The sequence below is a fragment of the Anomaloglossus baeobatrachus genome, chromosome 1 (assembly GCF_048569485.1).
Source record: "Anomaloglossus baeobatrachus isolate aAnoBae1 chromosome 1, aAnoBae1.hap1, whole genome shotgun sequence".
In the NCBI taxonomy this organism is placed as follows: Eukaryota; Metazoa; Chordata; class Amphibia; order Anura; family Aromobatidae; genus Anomaloglossus; species Anomaloglossus baeobatrachus.
In genome coordinates this window covers 68,547,156-68,570,042 of record NC_134353.1, presented here as the reverse complement: position 1 = coordinate 68,570,042, position 22,887 = coordinate 68,547,156, and the positions used below count along the sequence as shown (strand labels likewise).

General features: G+C 43.2%; 1 protein-coding gene across 2 annotated transcripts in view; it reads right to left on the bottom strand.

Annotated features, from left to right (window-relative positions):
• DOK7 (docking protein 7) overlaps nt 1–22,887 on the bottom strand; it is a 216,017-nt gene that overhangs the window by 9,188 nt on the left and 183,942 nt on the right. The window contains exon 10 of one of the 2 annotated variants that reach the window (XM_075346842.1): nt 13,369–13,521. The exons of the other annotated variant lie outside the window; for it this stretch is intronic. Within the exon in view, the coding sequence (XP_075202957.1) occupies nt 13,369–13,521 (153 nt within the window). The remainder of the gene's footprint in view (nt 1–13,368; nt 13,522–22,887) is intronic. 2 annotated transcript variants of the gene reach the window in all.

Here is a 22,887-nt window from a genome sequence, read left to right as displayed (position 1 = left end):
AATAGAAGTGGAGGGGCGGAGATGAGCGGGATGTAACATCCCACCCACCTCCTTCCTTACTCATTGCCAGCGGCCGCAGGTAAGGAGATGTTCCTCGTTCCTGCAGTGTCACACATAGCGATGTCTGCTGCCGCAGGAACGAGGAACAACCTCGTAACTGCACATACAACGATATTTGGTGTTTGAACGACCTCTCCAAAACCAATGATTTTTACCACTTTTGCGATCGTTGAAGGTCACTCGTACGTGTCATGCGCTGCGATGTTGCTGACGACGGATGTGCGTCACAAACACCGTGACCCTGACAATAAATTGTTAGCGATGTCGCAGCGTGTAAAGTACCCTATAGAGCTGATGTGCCTTGCCAAAAAGTTCCATTTTTGTCTCATCTGTCCATAGGACATCCTCCCAGAAGCTTGTCAACATGTAGTTTGGTAAATTCCAGTCTGGCGTTTTTATGTTTTTTTTCAACAATGGTGTCGTCTTTGATCATCTCCCATGAAGTCCATTTTGGCTCAAACAATGACACTGATGTTCCTTGACCTTGAAGTTCACCTTTAATATCTTTAGAAGTTTTTCTGGGCTGTTTTGTTACCATTCATATTTCCGTCTTTTTGATTTGTCATCAATTTTCCTCCTGTAGCCACACCCAGGGAGGTTGACTACAGTCCCATGGATTTTAAATTTCTGAATAATATGTGCAACTGTAGTCACATAGAAGCTGCTTGGCGATGATCTTATAACCTTTACCTTTAACATGCTTGTTTATAATTTTCTTTCTAATCTCCTGAGACAACTCTTTCCTTCGCTTCCTCTGATCCATGTTGAGTGTGGTACACACCATGTCACGGAACAGCATAGTGAGTATTTGTAGCCCTATATACAGGCCCAATGACTGATTACAAGATTGTAGACACCTGTGATGCTAATTAGTGAACACAACTTGATTTAGCATGTCCCTTTTGTCACATTATTTTCAGGGGTGCCATCATTTCAGTCCAGGCCTGTTTCATGAATTTTATTTTTTTAAAAATTCTGTGAAAGCATGGTTGAAAAGAAATGTCTGACATTCATTTGTCCATTTTCATAGATTTTTTTATTACTTTTGTCAGAGTCAAGTTATTTCTGTGACCATTGTGGGTTTTTCTTTCATTAAACGAGGGCTACCAACAATCTTGACCCCGTGTGTATACTCAGGATTCTAGTATTCTGTAAAAGAGGCCTACATGGCGATGGCCGTATTTTGTATGGGGAAAACCTTGTGACCGATTCCCTTCAAAAAAAATTTCTATGGAGAAAATTTGGAGCACTGTAGGAGAAAAACGAACATGTAAGGGGTACTTTGCACGTTGCGACATCGCTACTGCGATATTGTCGGGGTCAAATCGAAAGTGACGCACATCCGGCGCCGGTAACAACGTCGCAACGTGTAAAGCCTAGGAGAGAAGATGAACGAGCGTGAAACAGTCAAAAATCGCTGATCTGTCACGTCGTTCATTTTCATAATGTCGGTGCGTCAGCAGGTACGATGTTGTTTGTTGTTCCTGCAGCTCCACACATCGCTGTGTGTGAAGCCGCAGGACCGACAAACATCTCCTTATCTGCGCCCGCCATCCACCGGCAATGCGGAAGGGAGAAGGTGGGCGGGATGTTTACATCCCGCTCATCTCCGCCCCTCCGCTTCTATTGGCCGGCCGCTTAGTGACGTCGCGGTGACGTCGCTGTGACGCCGAACGCACCGCCTCCTTGGAGGAGGGATTCTTCGGCAGTCACAGCGACATCGCCGACCAGGTATGTGCGTAGCAATAATATTCACTACAGCAGCTTGCACTACATATCGCATGTGCGACGGGGGCGGGGGCTATCGCGCTCGGCATCGCTAGCATTTGCTAGCGATGTTGCAACGTGCAAAATACCCCTAACTGTTCTAAACTTTGTTTTGCACACAATTTTTGTTGAATTTTTATTTTTATTTTTAGTGAAAATCCGAAGTAAATCCAGAGGGAATAGGAAATATAAAGAGAGAACTTATGTTCCTCCTTCTCGATGGCATTTCAAAAATTAACTGTGAAACCACGCCATAAATATGCTAAGGAATTAAGCAACAAAGAGAAGATCTCTGGAGACCCTTAGGCGGGCTTTGCACACTACGACATCGCAGGTGCGATGTCGGTGGGGTCAAATCGAAAGTGACGCACATCCGGCGTCACTTGCGATGTCGTAGTGTGTAAATCCTAGATGATACGATGAACGACCGCAAAATCGTCGTCATCGTATCATCGCTGCAGCCTCCGACATTTCCATAATGCCGGGGGAGCGACAGGTACGATGTAGTTCCTCGTTCCTGCGGCCACACACATCGCTGTGTGTGAAGCCGCAGGAGCGAGGAACTTCACCTTACCTGCCTCCCGGCTGCAATGAGAAGGACGGAGGTGGGCGGGATGTTTACATCCTGCTCATCTCCGCCCCTCCACTTCAATTGGCCGCCTGCCGTGTGACGTCACTGTGACGCCGCACGACCCGCCCCCTAAGGAAGGAGGCGGGTCGCCGGCCAGAGGGACGTCGCACGGCAGGTATGTGCGTGTAAAGCTGCCGTAGCGATAATAATCGCTACGGCAGCTTTCACTATATATCGAACGTGCGACGGGGGCGGGACTATCGCTGCAGCATCGGTAACACATTGTTACCGATGTTGCAACGTGCAAAGCCCGCCTTAGTCATTAGATGCAGGCATTTCTACAAATACACTTTTTCTGTATATATTCCAAAATAAACTATTTCTACTACTTTTAACTGAAAATGCACAAAAAAAAGTTTGAGAGTATGTAACAGAATTTATTACAATGTATATATTAAAAAAATAGGTCTCAGCCTGCAGGTTGTGAAAAATAAAGGAAAGTGGGAAAAGAGAAGTAAGACATTTTTATAACTTGAATATCTTCCTTACAAGATCAATTCTCTTGGGGGGAAAAAAGTTTAATAAACGCTTATTTAGTTGCAGAAGTTACAAACAGAAATCAATAGCAGTAATTTACTTTCCTTAATATATCCTACAGGGGAAACTTTGGTAAGTTTTTAGATAGTTACCTTATAGCCATAGAGTTATTTCTGTTAGAAATGGCAAAACTTCTTTGCAGTTTTTACTGTGCCTGAGAAATCGGGCATTATAGCACCATTAAAGGGGTAGTCAAGTGATCGGTGGGGGTCTGTCCACTGGGATCTTTACCGATTCCAAAAATGGAGACCTTTTATTCTCCATCTGGGCACGCTGCCCAGTATCCCCACGCTCCTCCACGTGGGTGCTTGGTGCTTCCTTCCCTGGGACATGTGCACACGTGTCAGGTCCTCCAGGAGTGTTCCTAGGGCATGCGTGCACACCTTGCCCTTCTCTTAAAGGGCCAGCACATCATTCCTTGGAAGTACCCCTCAGTCTATTGCTGAGAGGCACTGGGTACTTAAGGCAATTTCCCCCTAGGGGGAGGTGCCTGTTCAACGCTTTTGTTCAGTTAGTGGTTTTGTGTCCTAGCCAGCTAGTTGTCAGGTCCCCTTGCCCATCCTGTCCTGCTTGTACTTAGTTTCAGTCCGTCCTGCTCTGTTGGCACCTGGTTCAAGTCTGTTATGCCCTGTTGGCACCTGGTTCCAGTCCGTCCTGCCCTGTTGGCACCTGGTTCCAGTTTGTCCTGCCAGTTGCTAACTGGTTCCAATCCATCCTGCCCTATTGACACCTGGTTCCAGTCCAACCTGCCCTGTTGGCACCTGGTTCCAGTCCGGCCTGCCTTGTTTACACCTGGTTCCAGTTTGTCCTGCCAGTTGCTACGTGGTTCCAGTCCGTCCTGCCCTGTTGGCACCTGGTTCCAGTTTGTCCTGCCAGTTGCTACCTGGTCCCAGTCCATCCTGCCCTAATGGCACCTGGTTCAAGTCTGTTATGCCCTGTTGGCACCTGGTTCCAGTCTTTCCTGCCCTGTTGGTACCTGGTTCCTGTCCATCCTGTCCTGTTGGAACATTCTACTTGTCCTTCCTGCCCTGTTGGTACTACTGACTGTGCTCCTGTCGTGCCATCTGCCTCACCTACCCCAGTGATTCCTGTCCTTGCTAGTGATTCTGCCTGTCCGTCCTGGCTGTGCTGTCTGTATCAGCTACCTTGGTGGTTCTTGTCCATGCTGGTGACTCTGCATGTCTGTCCTATTTAATGTAGCCGGCATCTGCCATATGTGGGGGTGGTTCAGGAGCTGAGCCCTCTCTCTACACGGTTATCCCTGTGTGAACGCACAGTTACATCCATATTAATACAAAACCATAGTTGGTCCTCCAAATTACAATTTTTGAAGCCCCAAAGGACTGTCCTCAACTAAAGGGGCTTCACGCCTCCTACCTGTTCATCCTCCCCTATCTTTTATTTATGCTAATTGTATTTTAGAATTGTTTTAGTAAGTGGCTAGAAGGACCTGTCCTGATGTTATAACCATGTGACCAGGGGGGGGTGGGACCTCAGCCAACAAAAAAATAATGTTGCTTCCTGGTATCAGCTATGTTGGGTGAGACCCTGCCCGTTCTGATCACATGGGTATGACATCAGCACAGGTCCTTCTAGCTACTTAATAAAACAATTCTACAATATAATTAGCATACATAACAAATACTGGGCGTATGAACAGGCAGGGGGCGGGAATCACCCCAGCTATCAGCAGATCGGCAGCTGATGCCAATCAAAAAACTGTTCATTTTACAAACTTTACTTGCTTGTATTTCAAAACCTATACATCCTAAATGACAACTAAAGGTATGTATAGAATCAGCCTGATAGTGCCAGTATAGCACTGGCTTTAAGTTATATAGGAAAATCCTGGTGATTCATGTGCTTTAATAAAACAAACATTCCCTTTAAGAACATTTAAAAAGTTTTACTTTAGTAGAGAGTTTAAACTTCTGGAAAAGCTCTGATTTTGCTGAGTCACTTATCCCCCTTGGCTAAGAGGAGCTACAAAATGAGAGAAGTTCTCAGCTTTTCTAAAACATCTTTAATTTCCTTCCCTTGTAAGTACACTTGTGCCACGTTAGAAGGCGTTAATTATAAACAGCTCCAACTCTAGGAAAAAAAAAATATTCATTAGAACTTGGAAGGAAAAGTAGGCAGCTCGGGAAACAGGGGCACCCCGGCCAAATGAGAAGACGTTCAATCTTTATTAATTTTCAGGTCTTAATTATAATGATTAGAGAATAAATAAACACTATTTCTCATCCCTATGCCAAGCATTATCCTTCATTATGTTGGCGATAACATGTCATCAGTCTTGGTTAGATAAATCTCGCTTTGCAAATACGTGGGTGACAGGAAATGAAAGGTGAGCGCTAATGCACCCTGGCTAATTTATTACATATATCTGTCTCTTTGAGATGGTTGGATGGTGCCCAGAAATGTGGACATGTTTGTCTTTCTCCTATCCATCTATATGAACTCTGAATTGTTGACTTGTACCATGGAGTTATATTTTAACTACGATAATATTCCTTGCAGAGCTATAGGCACCTCGTTCACTCTGCTGCTATCTCCCCCGACTCCCCATACATACAAGTGTATCTCAATAAATTAGAATATCATCAAAAAGTTAATTTTTTCAGTAGTTCAATACAAAAAGGGAAAAGCATATATTATATGGCGTCATTACACACAGAGGGTTCTAGTCCTATATATTATATAGAGTCATTACATACAGAGTGATCTATTTCAAGCGCTTATTTCTCTTAATGTTGATGATTATTACTTTCAGCCAATGAAACCCAAAAGTCATTATCTCAGAAAATTATATTACCACAAAGCACCTGCAAATGCTTCCTAAGCATTTAAAATGGTCCCTTAGTTTGGTTCAGTAGGCTACACAATCATGGGGAAAACTGCTGACTTGACAGATGTCCAGAAGGCAGTCATTGACATATTCCACAAGGAGGGTAAGCCACAAAAGGTCATTGCTAAAGAAGCTGGCTGTTCACAGAGTACTGTATCCAAGCATATTAATAGAAAGTTGAGTGGAAGGAAAAAGGGAGGTAGAAAAAAGTGCACAAACAACAGGGATATCAGGCTTGATAGGATTGTTAAGAAAAGGCCATTCAAAAATTTGGTGGAGATTCACAAGGAGTGGACGCTGCTGGAGTCAGTGCTTCAAGAGCCTCCACACACAGACGTATCCAGGACATGGGCTACAAGTGTCATATTCCTTGTGTCAAACCAGTCTTGACCAATAGATAACTACAAAAGCGTCTTACCTGGGCCAAGGAGAAAAAGAACTGGACTGCTGCTCAGTGGTCCAAGGTGTTGTTTCCAGATGAAAGTAAATTTTGCATTTCATTTCAAAATCGCGGTCCCAGAGTCTGGAGGAAGAGTGGAGAGGCCACAATCGAAGCTGCTTGAGGTCCAGTGTGAACTTTCCACAATCAGTGATGGTTTGGGGAGCCATGTCATCTGCTGGTGTAGGTCCACTTTATCAAGACTAAAGTCAGCGCAGCCATCTACCAGAAAATATTAGAGCACTTCATGCTTCCCTCTGCCAACAAGCTTTTTGGAGATGGAAAGTTAATTTTCCAGCAGGACTTGGCCCCTGTCCACACTGCCAAAAGTACCAATACCTGGTTTACTAACCACAGTATCACTGTGCTTGATTGGCAGCAAACTCACCTGACCTAAACCCCATAGAGAATCTATGAGAGACACCAGACCCAACAATGCAGAAAAGTTGAAGCCGTCTATAAAAGCAACCTGGGCTTCCATAACACCTCAGCAGTGCCACAGGCAGATCACCGCCATGCCACGCCGCATTGATACAGTAATTCATGCAAAAGGAGCCCCAACCAGGCATATACAGTACAGACTTTTCAGTAGGTGCCAACATTTCGGAGTTTAGCATCATTTTTTCAGTTGGTGTTATATAATATTCTAATTTTCTGAGATAATGACTTTTGGGTTTTCATTTGCTGTAAGCCATAATCATCAACATTAACATAAATAAACACTTGAAATAGATCCCTCTGTGTGTGATTGTAAACAACTCTATGGTTGCAATGCAAATGGCTGTGATACCCAGATGTAGTGATCATTCTCCAAGGTGGAAAGCAATATCCTATCTCCGGAGTTGATAAATGGTCCTGTTCTGCATACACTGGGTGAGAGAATCGAATGTCCTAAGCATAATGTGCAGTAAGGGAGGTTCTACCAATATCTTGACTAACAATTTTGTCCTAGTGTTTACATCCACAACTAGTTCTGTGAGTGTCGATTATGTTTGGATCTCACTATATTTGAAATTCCATGTTTCCTCTACAGTCGCTGCTACAGGAGGAATATTTGGATTCACCGGCTTCCCTGGCCCTGGAGTTATGGTCATTGGACTTGTGGAAGTCAACTGATCGCCATTGGGTCATGATTAGAAAAATGGTTTTCTAGTTGTGACCTCAACTAGTGGAAGTGCCTTAGAGAATGTACACACTTACAGTAAGTATTTGATGCAGGTATTTATGCATCAAAAACATGGCAGTAAAAACACTGGATAAAAACATGCGTTTTTGATGCAAGAACCATATATTGGCCTTTTGCAGCTCAAAAGCTAATGAAAATGCACAATTCCGCCTGCTTTGAAGGTAGAAATGGGGCCCTCAACCTATTCGGCCCCTGTGTGGCTACACCAACGATATGTCCATCCCTGCTAGCATCAATAAAAGCAAAGCAAACTTGTTCCGAAGTGGGCTTGGTATTGGTCTCCCACTCCACACTGTTACCCTGCCCCTCTGGTTTCACGGATGTGTCTGGACCTTCAGGTGCTGCCGCTGGGACCAGGTGCAGAAGGGCCCGGCGATCGTCCAGATATTAATAGACGCTGTCCCTTTAAGGGCTTGACTTAAGGGGTTTTTTTTTTGTTTCCTTGCCATGTTGGAGGAGCCTTTCCTCCAGCTGGTAATTAAGGGCCTTTATAACATTGGGCCTCTCACTTCTCCAGTGCAGGTTACACTCTTCACTTGGAGAAGTTGCTTGCTCAGGAGTGCATGTGGCTTCAGACTACTGTTGCTGTTTATTCTGAAGATTCCCTCTCAAGATAAGTTGTTGTTTTTCCTTTTTCCCCTTTTGCTGTTTATTTTTGTGTTAGCTTTTCCCTCCGTGGATTGGTGGATGGTGGGATTTAGTCCTAGGGTCTGGCTAGGAGACAGGGGCATGTTGGCGGGCCACACCTCCTTACTCTTATAGGTACCTGTGGTTTGAGGGCAAGCGCAGGGCCCCCAGTGTCAGGGTTAGCGCAGGAGCCCCTGGTTACCCCCCCTCTTTGAGTTTGAGCCTCCCTTATTCCCAGGAGTGCACTTGCTGGGTGTCTCTCCCCACACCCAGCATGACAGCCGGCCACCCATTCATCACCCAAATAGTTGCAGGCCCAACCAAGGCTGGGACCCTTCTCTACAAAGGCCCAATAGCCATTATACGAACATCTCTATAAATTAAATATTCTCTTGATAACATGTATATTAAAACATTTCTATGACCTAAATATCTTCCCTGTAGTCTTGCGACATCCTGAATGACCGAACCTGTAAAAAAACTGTATGATATGAGATACAGCCTGTAGAGTCAAAGGGTAATGCACTGGTTAAAATGAGTTAATTCCGCAGCACACGTTATCATGCAAGTGTGGGTATTACATGCATACAATAGAACATGAATATTTATGTCTGTAAATCTTATTTTAATGAGCTTTCGCCGTTCTGTATATAATTGACTTTAAGTGTAGCTCACACTCGCCGCTGACTTTATAGCTCTCGTCAAAGGTCAAGGTCAATATAACAAACTCTCTGATTAACATATACTTCTTCATCTGCATAGCCTGTCAATTTTAATGGCTCTACTAACAAAAAACACTGCGGGGAATCCTGCTAATAGATTTCTTCATTGTATTGTGCAATGGATCGGCGTTGCGGCTGACGTGTGGACTGTTTTACGCTCTGAGAACCCTTCGTAGACGTGTTATCTGGAGATGTTAGTTTGTCAGTTCAAAGGGTTACTTTCTAGGGGGTTTTTGGAACTAGTGCACTCAGGTTGTGTCGTGGTTTAGAGAAGCGTCACAACTTAATGAAGCGTAAAGCCAACAGAATTTATATGGGGGCTCTTCTGGACTAATCTTTGATCAACACCATGAAGTGTCCAAGGTGCTTCAGCTAATGGGTATAATAGGGTCATCAGTTTGGGCTCCTGTTCTCTAGGTCAGAGTGAAAAGTGGTTGAAAAAGTGTCTATCACAGTCAATGGCGTAACTTGAAGCTCATGGACCCCAATGTGGAAACTCCAATGGTGCCCTCCAACAACTATTGAGAGTCTAATACTATTATTGTTTTCATACAGTTGAAACCAGAAGTTTACATACACTATGTAAAAAAAGACACATCTGCAGGTTTTTCCCACTGCTCTCTATAAAGACACATCTGCAGGGCTTTTCCCTCCGCTCTCTATAAAGACACATCTTCAGGTTTTTCTCACTATCTGACATAAAATCAGAATAAACCTTTCCCGTTTTATGTCAATTAGGAAGCAAAATTATTTATATTTGCCAAATGCCAGAATAATAAGAGAGAAAGAGAGAGAGAGAGAGTGTTTTAAGACATTGTTATTACTTTCTGCAAAGTCAAAAGTTTACATATACTAAGAGTACTATACCTTTAAACAATATGAAACAGCTCATATGATGATGTAATGTCTTTGGAAGCTTCTGATTGGTTTATTGGCAACATCTGAGTTAATTAGAGACACACCTGTGGATGTATTTTAATGCACACCTGAAACAACACACTGCTTCTTTGTGTAACAGCATGGGAAAGTCAAAAGAAATCAGCCAAGATCTCAGGAAGAGAATTGTGGACTTATACAAGTCTGGTTCATTCTTGGGTGGAATTTCCCGATTCCTGAAGGCGCCTCGTTCATCTCTACAAACAATTACACACAAGTACAAATAAGATAGGAATGTCAAGCCATCATACCATTCAGGAAGAAGACGGGTTCTGTGTAGTAGACATGAACGTGCTTTGGTTAGACATGTGTATATCAACCCAAGAACAAAAGCAAAAGACCTTGTGAAGATGCTGGTGGAAGCTGGTAAGTTTGCGTCATTATCCACAGTTTAACAAGTAACTGTATCAACAATGGCTGCAAGGCCACTCTGCCAGGAAGAAGCTATTACTCCAAAAGAAACATAAAAAGCTAGATTAATGTTTGCAAATGCATACAGGAACAAAGAACTTAATTTTTGGAGACATATCCTGTGGTCTGATAAAACTAAAATCGAACTGTTTGGCCACAATGACCATCGTTACATTTGGCAGAAAAGTAAGAAGCTTTGAACCCTAAAAACACCATCCCAACTGTGAAACACGGGGGTGACAGCATCATGTTGTGGGGTTGTTTTGCTGCAGGAGGGACTGGTGCACTTCACAAAATTGCCACATAATCTATCATGAAAAAATGAAGATTATGTGGCAATACTGAAGCAACATCTCAAGACATCAGCCAGGAACTTAAAGCTTGGGTGGAAATGGATCTTCCAAATGGACAATGACCCGAAGCATACTGCCAAACTGGTTACAAGGATAACAAAGTCAATGTTTTGGAGTGGCCATCACAAAGCCCTGATCTCAATCCTATTGAAAAGTTATGAGCAAAGCTGAAAAGGCCAGTGCGAGCAAGGTGAACTACAAACATGTCTCAGTTACACCAGTTCTGTCAGGAGGAATGATCCCAAATTCCTACCAACTATTGTGAGAAGCTTGTGGAAGGAGATCCAAAATGTTTCACCCAAGTCATACAATGTAAGGGCAATGCTACCAAATACTAATGAAATGTATGTAAACTTTTGACTTTGCAGAAAGTAATAAAAATGCCTGAAAACATTTTTCTCTCTCATTATTCTGGCATTTGGCAAATATAAATAATTTTGGTTCCTAATTGACTGAAAACAGGAAAGGTTTATTCTGATTTCTTGTCAGATAGTGAGAAAAACCTGAAGATGTGTCTTTATAGAGAGCGGAGGGAAAAACATGCAGATGTGTCTTTATAGAGAGTGAATGTAAACTTTTGGTTTTAACTTTCCCTTAGGCTCAGTTTCTGCAGGATGAAGCTGCTGTATTATAACACCAAAAGGTGTCATATTTATAACGGCTATATCATCTGGAAAACTATGCTTAGTTTTATACTGTCTGTCTATCTTTTTATGTGATATGGATGGACATTGACAACAATTTCCTATACAAAAAATGTGTCTGGCCCCCTATAATAGTAATCTCTACTTTATAAATGTCATTTACATGGCGCACATGTTAGACACACGGCACGCATACTCGCTCCATTATTGTACAACTATATCACTTAGGGGTACTTTGCACACTACGATATCGCAGGTGCGATGTCGGTGGGGTCCAATCGAAAGTGACGCACATCCGGTGTTGCTGTCGATATCATAGTGTGTAAATCTTTAATGATACGATTAACGAGCGTAAAAGCGTCGTAATCGTATTATCGGTGTAGGGTCCGACATTTTCATAATGCCACTGCAGCGACGGTACGATGTTGTTCCTCGTTCCCCTGCGGCAGCACACATCGCTGTGTGTGAAGCCGCAGGAGCAAGGAACATCTCCTACCTACGTCACCGCGGCTCATGCCGGCTATGCGGAAGGACGGAGGTGGGCGGGATGTTTACGTCCCGCTCATATTTGCCCCTCCGCTTCTATTGGCCGCCTGCCGTGTGACGTCGCTGTGACGCCGCACGACCCGCCCACTTAGGAAGGAGGCGGGTCGCCGGCCAGAGCGACGTCGCAGGGCAGGTGAGTGCATGTGAAGCTGCCGTAGCGATAATGTTCGCTACGGCAGCAATCACAAGATATCGCTGCTGCGACGGGGGCGGGGACTATCGCACTCAGCATCGCAAGCATCTGCTTGCGATGTCGTAGTGTGCAAAGTACCCCTTAGACTTTCTCCACCTTCTGTGCACTGCAATGATATATTCCCCACGTTCCACATACAGACCATTCACATTAGATCCTTGCAAGTCACTCATGCTTTACATTCTAGTTGCACATACACATTATTCACATACAGTGGATATAATAAGTCTACAGATCCCTGTTAAAATGCTTTGCTATGCAGCCAGAAGGCTGAATTTACCCTGTAACTGGGGTTAACACACCAGCCTCAGTTACAGGGAGAATAAAAACATAACAAGAATGCTAAAATTTAAAAAAAAGAATCTCAAAAATCCTTTAAGACCCTAAGGGAGAGATGAAGAAAAAAAACTAATAAGTAAAAAAAAGATAAAAAATAAATTAAACTAAAAAAAGATATACTGACCACTTGAATTGCTGTTTCTTGTCCTGTTGAATAAAAATATGTCCAATATATATATATATATATATTATATATATATATATATATATTTAAAAATATAATTTCTATGGAAATACGAATGCAATTTAAAATCATTTTAGTGGTCCTAAAAATAAAAGTCTAGAAACAATGTGAAAAACAGATATGTGTTTTCTGGATACACACCATAGATGCCGGATGCACACACATCACTTACATATAACATACCGCACACACTACACTCTATGGTTTACACACACACCACATGCGAAATCTGCATGACATGTGACAACAATTATCATACCATGTATGTCATAGTGTTTTTACAACCCTATTCATGTGCGAGAATTATGGTATGTTCACAAATCGTACTGTTGTCGCGTATTTTACATGTTTTTTTGTAGTTTTTTACCTTTTTATTTGTACTACAAAAACATGGAAAAAATTGATATGTGCCTTGGCAAAAATGCAACAGGGCTCAAAATCCGTGTGGAAAAAAACCGCAAAGCGTGCATGAGATTTCACAAACCTCATTGCCTATGCTGTGAATTTTATGCATCAAATTTTCTATGTAAAATACACAGCAAAAATGCCATGTGTGAACATAGGCACTAAATATTCCATTGTGGTTTAGTCCCATTGAATTGACTAATCTTCATGAGGATTTTTGGGTATGGACTGAACCAACATTTTTCGGTTTGGGTCTATTGACTACCACCATGGGATTTCCTATCTAGTATGTAACAATTTCGTCACGTGTTGGACTTACTATTTAGGTTTTGACATAACGTAACTGATATAGAATAGAGAAGGCCAAGGCCGGGGCTTATTGCGGAAATGGCACCACATGTGGCACAGTTATCAGGTGACCCTCCAGTATTCTGTATCCTCTCGTGTAATGGTGACGCCTGATGATGAAGAAGGTTAACAATTAGTCATTGTCATGGAGACATGTGAAGGATCTTCTCGGATGAGAGTGACGGGTGTTACCTCTTATTCCTGTACTAGGATCTTGACGTTCTAATGCCATGTAATGGAGCTGTTTCTTTGATGTAGGGCTGATAGGAATATTTACATAAGTTGCTGTTTCGCTGCGAAGACGGTCAGAAACCAGTGGCTCGGCCGGATAACCTCCTGCCCCTGCTGACCAGATGAAGCAGACATATTCTCATTAATTCATGCATTGCGGCAGAGCGAATGTTAGTGATGACGAGAAAGGTTACAGCACAGGCTGCAAGACGTCTTACACATGTAATATACCAACATGTAAAACATAACCCATAGCACCATGTCACCATAGTCATACAAGGTAGAATTTTCGGTCACAGTCATATTTCCCCTTGGTTTGAATATTTTATTTTCCAATTTTTTTTACTAGTTTTGCCATAAATGACTTTAAGACGACCAGATGGGCCTGTAGCAAAGATCAATGATTGGGTCAACTAGGCTCCCATCGCATCATTCACTTATCACAGATGTTGACTTCTGGTTTCCTTGACTTACCGGCAGAGATAATTATCAGGGTCCAGCTTCCATCTACACTCAACGTTTAGCCAATTAATTGCCTTCTAATCTTTGGTTTTACCAATATACACACAGGTAATATCATCAATAAGACCTAATAGGTTATTTAAAGAGGTTGTCCAATATTTTGACATTGATGGCCTATCCTTAGCACAGGTCATCAATGTCTGATCAGCTGGGGTCCAACATGCCGCACCCCACCAAGCAGCTGTTCTCGGTCCCGGCGATGGCAGCAGGCGGCCGGAAATGCTACTCCGTCTTTAGATAGTGGCCATAGCCAGGTACTGTGCATCAGCCTCCCATTCTAATCAATAGGAGGGGGATGTGCAGTACCTGACCTCTATCAGTAGATAGAGCGGCGCCGGAACTGAGCATTTCCAACAGCTTGCTGCCACCACTGGGACCGGGGACAGCTGATTGACGGGGTTGTCGGGTGTCGTACCCCTGCCACTCAGACATTGATGACCTATCATTGGTCTTGTATTGGTATTGGACAACCCCTTTAATCATCCCAAAAGAAATAGACCCAAGTGCCAAGTGATTGTCTTCAATGTTCCCTCCAAACAGAGTTGTCTTCTGCTCGATCCATTATTGTGAACCCGAAGAAAGAGAAACAACAACTTATATGTATGTTTCGGCTTGCATTGAGCAGGGAAGAAAGGCGTGTGACTACACGTAAGTAAATCCAAGAAAGACTCAAAAATTCCAGCTCTCTAAAATGTTTTAAATTTTAATTCATGATAACAAAAGGTAGTTCCAAAAATAGATAAAACCCACGCATTTCGGATGCACGCAGCTTTTAACAAAGGATGCGGGTCCAAAACATAGATAAAACCGATGCATTTCGAATGCACACAGACATCCTTTGTTAAAAGCTCCTTTTGACAAAGGATACCTGTTTTTTGGATTTGCATCCTTTGTTAAAAGCTGCGTGCATCGAAATTCGTAGGTTTCATCTATTATTTGAATCTGCTTCCTTCGTTAAAAGCTATGTGCAGCGCCCTGGGGTATGCTACCCCAGTAGTCAGCAGGATCCTAAGGCTTTCTGGAACGCCCTCTGCTGACAACCCACACCTCACACATAGGTAGGGGCACATTCCCTGAGAACTGGGTGCAGCATGTAGAGGGTTAACAGTGGGCAGATGTGAGAACCAATCCCTTAGCTGTTAGCCTGGGGAAGGGGCGTGGCTTGTGGGAAGCGACAGGGGTTGCTAGGCAGAGTAGGCAGAGGAAAAGCGACGGTTGAAGGGATGACAGTTGAAGGAGTGAGAGGGGTGTAAGGCTTGTGAGGAGGCCCAAAAGAGCAACTAGGAGGTAGTAGCCTGAGGGTAGACAGAAGATCCCAGGTACTACGCACGACGGGGTACTGGACCCCAGAGTAGACGACAGCTCCAGACGGTCTGCTGATCTAGCTGTGTGTGGTGACTTCCACGGTACCACACCACCCATAGGCTCAGGGACACAGCCTCATATATAGGACCTGGGAGAGGGCACTGAGAACTAGCCTACCCCACAAGGGACCGCGAGGCCTGTCATACTGGGCCTGGAAAAACAAGGCAGTGGCGCGCCACAGGTCACCAATAGCTTCAGGCAAGGGGACCATCAGCTCTGCATGTGCACGGAGGCCTCAACTCAGTCGCAAGTCAGCACCGGGACAAAGGAAAGTCGGTTGACCAGCCGCATCAAACTGCACTTGCAACATCCAGTAAATACCGGTTAATCTGCAAGAACTGTGTCGTGTCTATTACTGGCGCACCACAAGGCGCAGCACACCTACATGGGACTTAAGTCGCTACTGGCGGAGGGCGCGAACACACTTGCTGCTATACCATCTGTCCCTGAAACCACAGCAGCGGCGGGACATCTTATTACCGCAACCCGCCAGTGGCGTGACGAGTGACATACAAAATAACCCTGTTACCGAGCAACCCCCAGGTCACAAAACCGGGCACGGCCACCTGTGACGGTGATCTCCGTTATCCACCGCTCGGAACTGAGTATCCCAAGGGCCTGGGGCGTGGCAGCTCTACACTATGTGCATCCGAAAATTGTAGCTTTTAATTATTTTTGGATCTGCATCCTTTGTTAACAGCTGCGTGCATCCGAAACGTGTAGGTTTTGTTTAATTTTTTTAATCTACATCCCCTGTTAAAAGCTGTGTGCATCCGAAACGCAACGGTTTTATCTATCTTTGGATTCTGCATCCTCTGTTAAAGGCTGCATGCATCTGAAATGCGTTGTTTTTATCTATTGTTTGGATCTTTATCGGGTTTTAAAAGCTGCGTGTATCTGAAAAGCATAGTTATTATCTATTTTTGGTTCTACCTTTTATTATCATGAATTAACATTTAACGACATTTTAGAGACCTGGAAGTTTTTTTCTCTTTGTTAGAATCTGAAACCATTGGTCCTCTGGTATTTATACGTTACAGTATCTATGAAAGGAAAAATGACTGGAAAATCTAGTATAAAATGAATGATCACTTTATTACAAAATATCATTAAAATCCCATAAGCGTAGAGTGGCAGCACATCTCAGTCAACGCGTTTCGGCCGTAGGTCTAATCTAAGTCTAATAATTAAGACTTATGGTCAAAACGTGTCATTAGAGATGTACTGCCACTGTACCTTTATTGATTTTTTTTAAAATAAAGTGATCACTTTGTTTTATCCTGTACTTTCCATCCATTCTTCTTTCATGGACAAGTCAACGGGCCAGCTGGTATCACAGTCACATGCGGTTTTGGAGAGCTGAGATGGTGAGCTAACATTTTCCTTTTTTCTTGCTATATGTATGAGACAGTCTGACCTTACACCACACTTACCTTTCTGAAGTCTAGTATCAAAACCGGTTTTATGTATTTCAATAAAAGCACTGACTTTATTTCCCAAAATTTGGGCAAATTATACATTACTGACACCAAAAGATATCAATACATATTCTTAGTGTTGAACAAAAACATTTTCAGGATTCTGGTCCAGCAGCCACTTTGGTAGTCGAGGGCCGTTGGACCAAAGCTCTGAGCTCTGTGAGCCTCCTACTATCTGCTATACCCTTGGTGCCCCTTCTGATCAGTAAGCCCTGTCGATGCCATGTGACGCCATCCTGACATAGTGGGGACTAATTAATTTTTTTGCTCAACTCTAATAGTCATATATATAAGGGGATATTGATACATAGTTGGTCTAGCCTAGAAAACAAAATTGTGGCCGAATTGTCAAAAAGTGTACACTAGATTTCTGGTGTACAATATTATTAAAAGTGTTAACATTTTTGAGTTGCGCAAAAATATGGCCTCTGTTGTCTTTTTCACGTGGGCAAATCTTGGAAGGGGCTTTGCAGTGTCTGCCCGCTGGTTCATCAAAAGTTACCCGACTTCAGTGGCATAATTTACACCAGAAGTGTTACCAGTGGCGTAACTTCACTTTGATGGGTCCTGGTGCAAAATTTGGACCTACCCCTCCACCCCCTTATGTTGGTCACATGTATGTATGTGTACATTTAGCATTCTAAATCCTATAAAGACATATGAGTTCCCCACACCACTTTATGTAGTAATGTCCCCCATCCTGGGCTCTTTCCTTGTAAATATGTCCCTCATCCTGGTATATATGCCCCTCACCCTGGTAAGTATGTAACCCATCCTAGCACACATCCTGGTGTAAATATATATAACCTCATGCTGGTAAAGATGTCCCCATCTTGGTATATATGTCTCCATCCTTGGCCCCTTCTGGTATATACTGTCCCCCTAATGGTATCTACTATCTCCCCTCCTGGGGCCTTCCTGGTATTTACTGTTCCCCTCCTGGTATCTACTGTTCCCCGCCTGGTGCCCTCCTGGTGTATACTGTCCCCCTGCTTGGCCCCTCCTGGTATATACAGTCCCCCTCTTGGCATATACTGTCCCCTTCCTGCTATCTACTTTCCCCCTCCTGGTATATATGTCCCCATCGTGGGCCATTCCTGGTATGTACTGTCCGCCTAATGTGATGTACTGTCCCCCTCCTGGGGCCCTTCTGGTATATACTGTCTCTCTTCTGGTATCTACTGTCCCCATCCAGAGGCTCTCCTGGAGTATATTGTCCCCTTGCTGGGCCCCTCCTTGTATCTACTGTCCCCCTCCTTGTATATGTGTCCCCATCCTGGTATATATGTCTCCGTTCTGTCTAATGCAAAAAAACAACAACATAGTACTCACCGTCTCTGGCTCCCACATCGTGCAGCGTCCTTCTGTGTGGCTAGCGCACAGTGGCCGGCAGCTTTCATCTGTGTCGATGCTATTGCAACTCATGACATCATTACCATGCGCCGTCCTTAGTCACTGGGACACAGATGAAAGCTTCCGGCTTCTGTTTGGCCGGAAGCATGTATCACTGTACAGGGACCCGACGGGTCTCTGCACCGCGATGTATTTCAGATTGATGTATAGCCTTGGACACAAATCTAGCTGAAGCAGGAGTGGGGCAGATGGGCTCCCTGCATCCCCCGGCTCGGTTGCAGTTGCAAATCCTTGCGACCGCTATCGTTCCACCCCTGAGTGTCACTCTAGACCCTGAGTGATATAGCATTTCTGACGAAGTGCTTGCGCAGAAGAAGAGGATGCACTGAATTCATTAAATGGCATGTGATTCTTAACGAATTCAGCACATCTTACTCCACCACGCTCGTTCATCAAGACTGGAGTGTAAAACTTCAGGCTACTACATATTCTAAGTAATACTCTTTTATTCATCATCACCTTTCATTTATATCCATTTAATGCATCAATCAAAAATTCATTTTAATCCTAATTTTAATTAAAAAAAAAAGTTCTACAAAATCACGACTCCACAGCATGAATTATCATCTCTTTTGGGGTTTTTTTTTGTAAATTTTCGTGCCTTCAATATTTTTTTTTTTAAATTAGAAAGACCTAATCAGATGGAGCCAAATCAGGAGAATCTGGCAGATGATGGACAATTTCAAAGCCAATTTCACATTTTACAGGGAATACAAGACTTGTGGGTGGTGGAATTAACCTGCAAAATCAAGACGCCTTGCAAATGTTTTGCTGAAGTTCCAATCTTCACATGACATGGATAACTTTTCTAAGGATTCGCTCACATCTGCGGATAAATACGTTCATGCAATCCAATTGCACCAATGTTATTCAAATCAGTCAGTGTTGATCTGCAAGTTTTTCCTCAGCTGGAATATGGCTGAAAAAAAAACCCCAGCTGGCTGAATATGGCGGCATAAAATGGGCCATTCAATGCAAGGCTATGGGCGCGAGAAAAAAAAAATGGGACAGCACACAGACCATCCCTATGCGGTCTGATTACTAATCTGGTGACAGATTGGCTTAAAATTAGTAAGTTATGCAACTTATTAATATAATTTATTGTGTCTAACAGAGAACAGTGCCCCCTGTGTCAGAACATGACCAGCGCTGTATGTAAGTTGTAGCTGCAGAGACCTGATTACCCCCTTTTCCTTGCAATGTATCACTTAGTTTACTGGGTTCAGAAGTTTTGATAAAATCACAGTTTTCTCTGCTGTAGCTCTAGTAGTGCTCTGTATGCTTAGTGTTATATAACCCCGCCCACACCACTGATTGGTAGCTTTGACAGAAATCCACCAATCAATGCTGGGGGTGGGGTTACAGAGAGCAGCAGGACTACATAGCACGAGACAACTAGTTCTCCTGTCATAATTTCTGCTGAAAAAAAACACTGATTTTATTGAAACAACAACGCAAAGCCCAGGTAACTAATGCATCACTGGAATAAGTGTCTAGGTGGTTACATCACGCTGCTCTCAGATTACAAAGCAAAAACCTGCCAACAGATTCCCTTTAAGGATAACCCATTTCAAAAATATTAATAGAAACGATAAAAACTATATTAAACTCCCTACAGATATCCTTATAATTACAGTAAAATACTGTATTATGCAGATATTTACAATTTGAATTACAAAGAAGTATTTCTATTCATATTTTGCCTACTCTGTACAGAACTGGATGGCAGGAAAAAAAGGAAAAAAGAAAATGTTAGCTTCTAGTGCTCATTAATCAGATGTAATGCTCGCAGCCTGTATGTCTGAGAATACCCTAGATGAGACGATATACATTACCTCTCTCACCCTCCATGAATCTATCCTATGTACGGTCAGATTTTATAATGTGATGAACAAAAATTACATTCACTCTAAAACTCTCCGAAGCCTCATCTCTGCCTCTGGGAGAAATATTACTTAACCTGAGGTCTTCCAAGATGAATATACATATTCCTCTAGCGACTGCAGCTCTTCCCATCCAGAATATAAATGCAGTAATATCTAATGCTCTCATGGGTAAATCCAAATTTGAATCATAAATATAAAACTAAAAGGTTTTTATGTTTATCGGGACATTTTAAAAATATAAAACTGTGAAAACTAAAGAAAGGAACTGGTTCTAAATTATTGTTGGTATGAATAGAGACTGTCATTTAGAGGTTGCCTTTAAAGGAAGTAGGATATCCGTCAATGGACTATTGTTTATAGGGAATCTTTCAGCAAGTTTTTAATATGTACAGTGCCTTGCGAAAGTATTTGGCCCCCTTGAATTTTTCAACCTTTTCCCACATTTCAGGCTTCAAACATAAAGATAAAAATTTTTAAATTTTATGGTGAAGAATCAACAACAAGTGGGACACAATTGTGAAGGTGAACGAAATTTATTTATTTTAAATTTTTGAAAAAAGCAAACAAACTGAAAATTGGGGCATGCAATATTATTCGGCCCCTTTAAGTTAATACTTTGTAGCGCCACCTTTTGCTGCGATTACAGCTGCAGTCTCTTGGGGTATGTGTCTATCAGTTTTGCACATCGAGAGACTGAAATTCTTGCCCATTCTTCCTTTGCAAACAGCTGGAGCTGAGTGAGGTTGGATGGAGAGCGTTTGTGAACAGCAGTTTTCAGCTCTTTCCACAGATGCTCGATTAGATTCAGGTCTGGACTGTGACTTGGCCATTCTAACACCTGGATACGTTTATTTGTGAACCATTCCATTGTAGATTTTGCTTTATGATTTGGATTATTGTGTTGTTGAAAGTCAAATCTCCGTCCCAATCTCAGATCTTTTGCAGACTCCAACAGGTTTTCTTCAAGAATGGTCCTGTATTTGGCTCCATCCATCTTCCCATGAATTTTAACAATCTTCCCTGTCCCTGCTGAAGCAAAACAGGCCCAAACCATGATGCTGCCACCACCATGTTTGACAGTGGGGATGGTGTGTTCAGGGTGATGAACTTTGTTGCTTTTACGCCAAACATATCGTTTGGCATTGTGCCCAAATAGTTCGATTTTGGTTTCATCTGACCAGAGCACCTTCTTCCACGTTTGGTGTGTCTACCAGGTGGCTTGTGGCAAACTTTAAACAACACTTTTTATGGATATCTTTGAGAAATGGCTTTCTTCTTGGCACTCTTCCATAAAGGCCAGATTTGTGCAGTGTACGACTGATTGTTGTCCTATGGACAGACTCTCCCACCTCAGCTGTAGATGTCTGCAGTTCATCCAGAGTGATCATGGGCCTCTTGGCTGCATCTCTGATCAGTCTTCTCTTGTTTAACATGACATTTTTGAGGGACGGCCGGGTCTTGGTAGATTTGCACTGGTATGATACTCCTTCCATTTCAATATGATCGCTTGCACAGTGCTTCTTGGGATGTTTAAAGTTTTGGAAATCTTTTTGTAACCAAATCCAGGTTTAAACTTCTCCACAACAGTATCATGGACCTGCCTGTTGTGTTCCTTGGTCTTCATGATGCTATCTGCGCTTTAAACAGAAAACACTTAGACTATCACAGAGCAGGTGCATTTATATGGAGACTTGATTACAAACAGGTGGCTTATACTTATCATCATCAATCATTTAGGACAACATTGCACCATTCTGAGATCCTCAATGAACTTCTGGAGTGAGTTTGCTGCACTGAAAGTAAAGGGGACGAATAATATTGCACGCCCCGCTTTTCAGTTATTTTTAGAAAAATTTAAAATAAGCAATAAATATTGTTCATCTTCACAATTGTGTCCCACTTGTTGTTGTTTCTTCACCATAAAATTTAAATTGTTTATCTTTATGTTGGAAGCCTAAAATGTAGGAAAAGGTTGAAAAATTCAAGGGGGCTGAATACTTTCTCAAGGCACTGTAATCTGACAGCAGCATTATATAGGGGCAGAGACCCTGATTCCAGCAATGCATCACTTAATTTATTGGGTTCAGCAGCTGTAATGGAATGACGATTTTCGCTGCTACAACTCGGAATGTTGAATGCGTTGTAGGGAGGCAGTATGGTAAGAGTTAAATGTAGCACCCAGGGATATGGGGCACTCAGTTCCGGGCAGTGTACGTCTGGGGAATGTCACGGTGGGGGCCGTTACCCAGTTCCGTGCCCTGGGCCCTTTTTGTAATGGGGATATTTACAGGGATTGAATAAAGTTTATACGTGATGCCACTTGCGGTGGTGTGGCTAAGTGTAGGGAGTCGCCGCTGCAGAATGTCTCTACTGGGGCTGGTGGTAATACCAGCTAGTATGGTAGTCCCTCCGCAAGTAGGGTTTTGCTCCAGCGGGTGTATGGTGCAGTGGGCGTCGGAAGAAGGGAGTCCAGACAGGTATTCAGTGCAATTGGTTTACTCACTTTTCAGGTGTTAACTGGTTGCCCGAGGCCGGCTGGTTTCGCCTCCAGGTCCCCTTCGTCCCAGTGCCAGTCTGGTTCTCTTGTACTTTCCTCTTGTACTTTCCTTCTCCTCGGTAATAGGTCACCATCAACCCGAGTCAGGACGTCGCTTCGCTTCCACCTTCACTCCTCTCCTGCTGTCAACTCACTCTAACTACTCTCCACAGTCTGTCCCTCCCACCTGGTCAACTAGTGGACTGGATTGTCTCCACCTCTAGGCGGCCATCCATTGGTCCCACCCTAGCTGGGTACCATTGTATGGGGGATTGTTGGG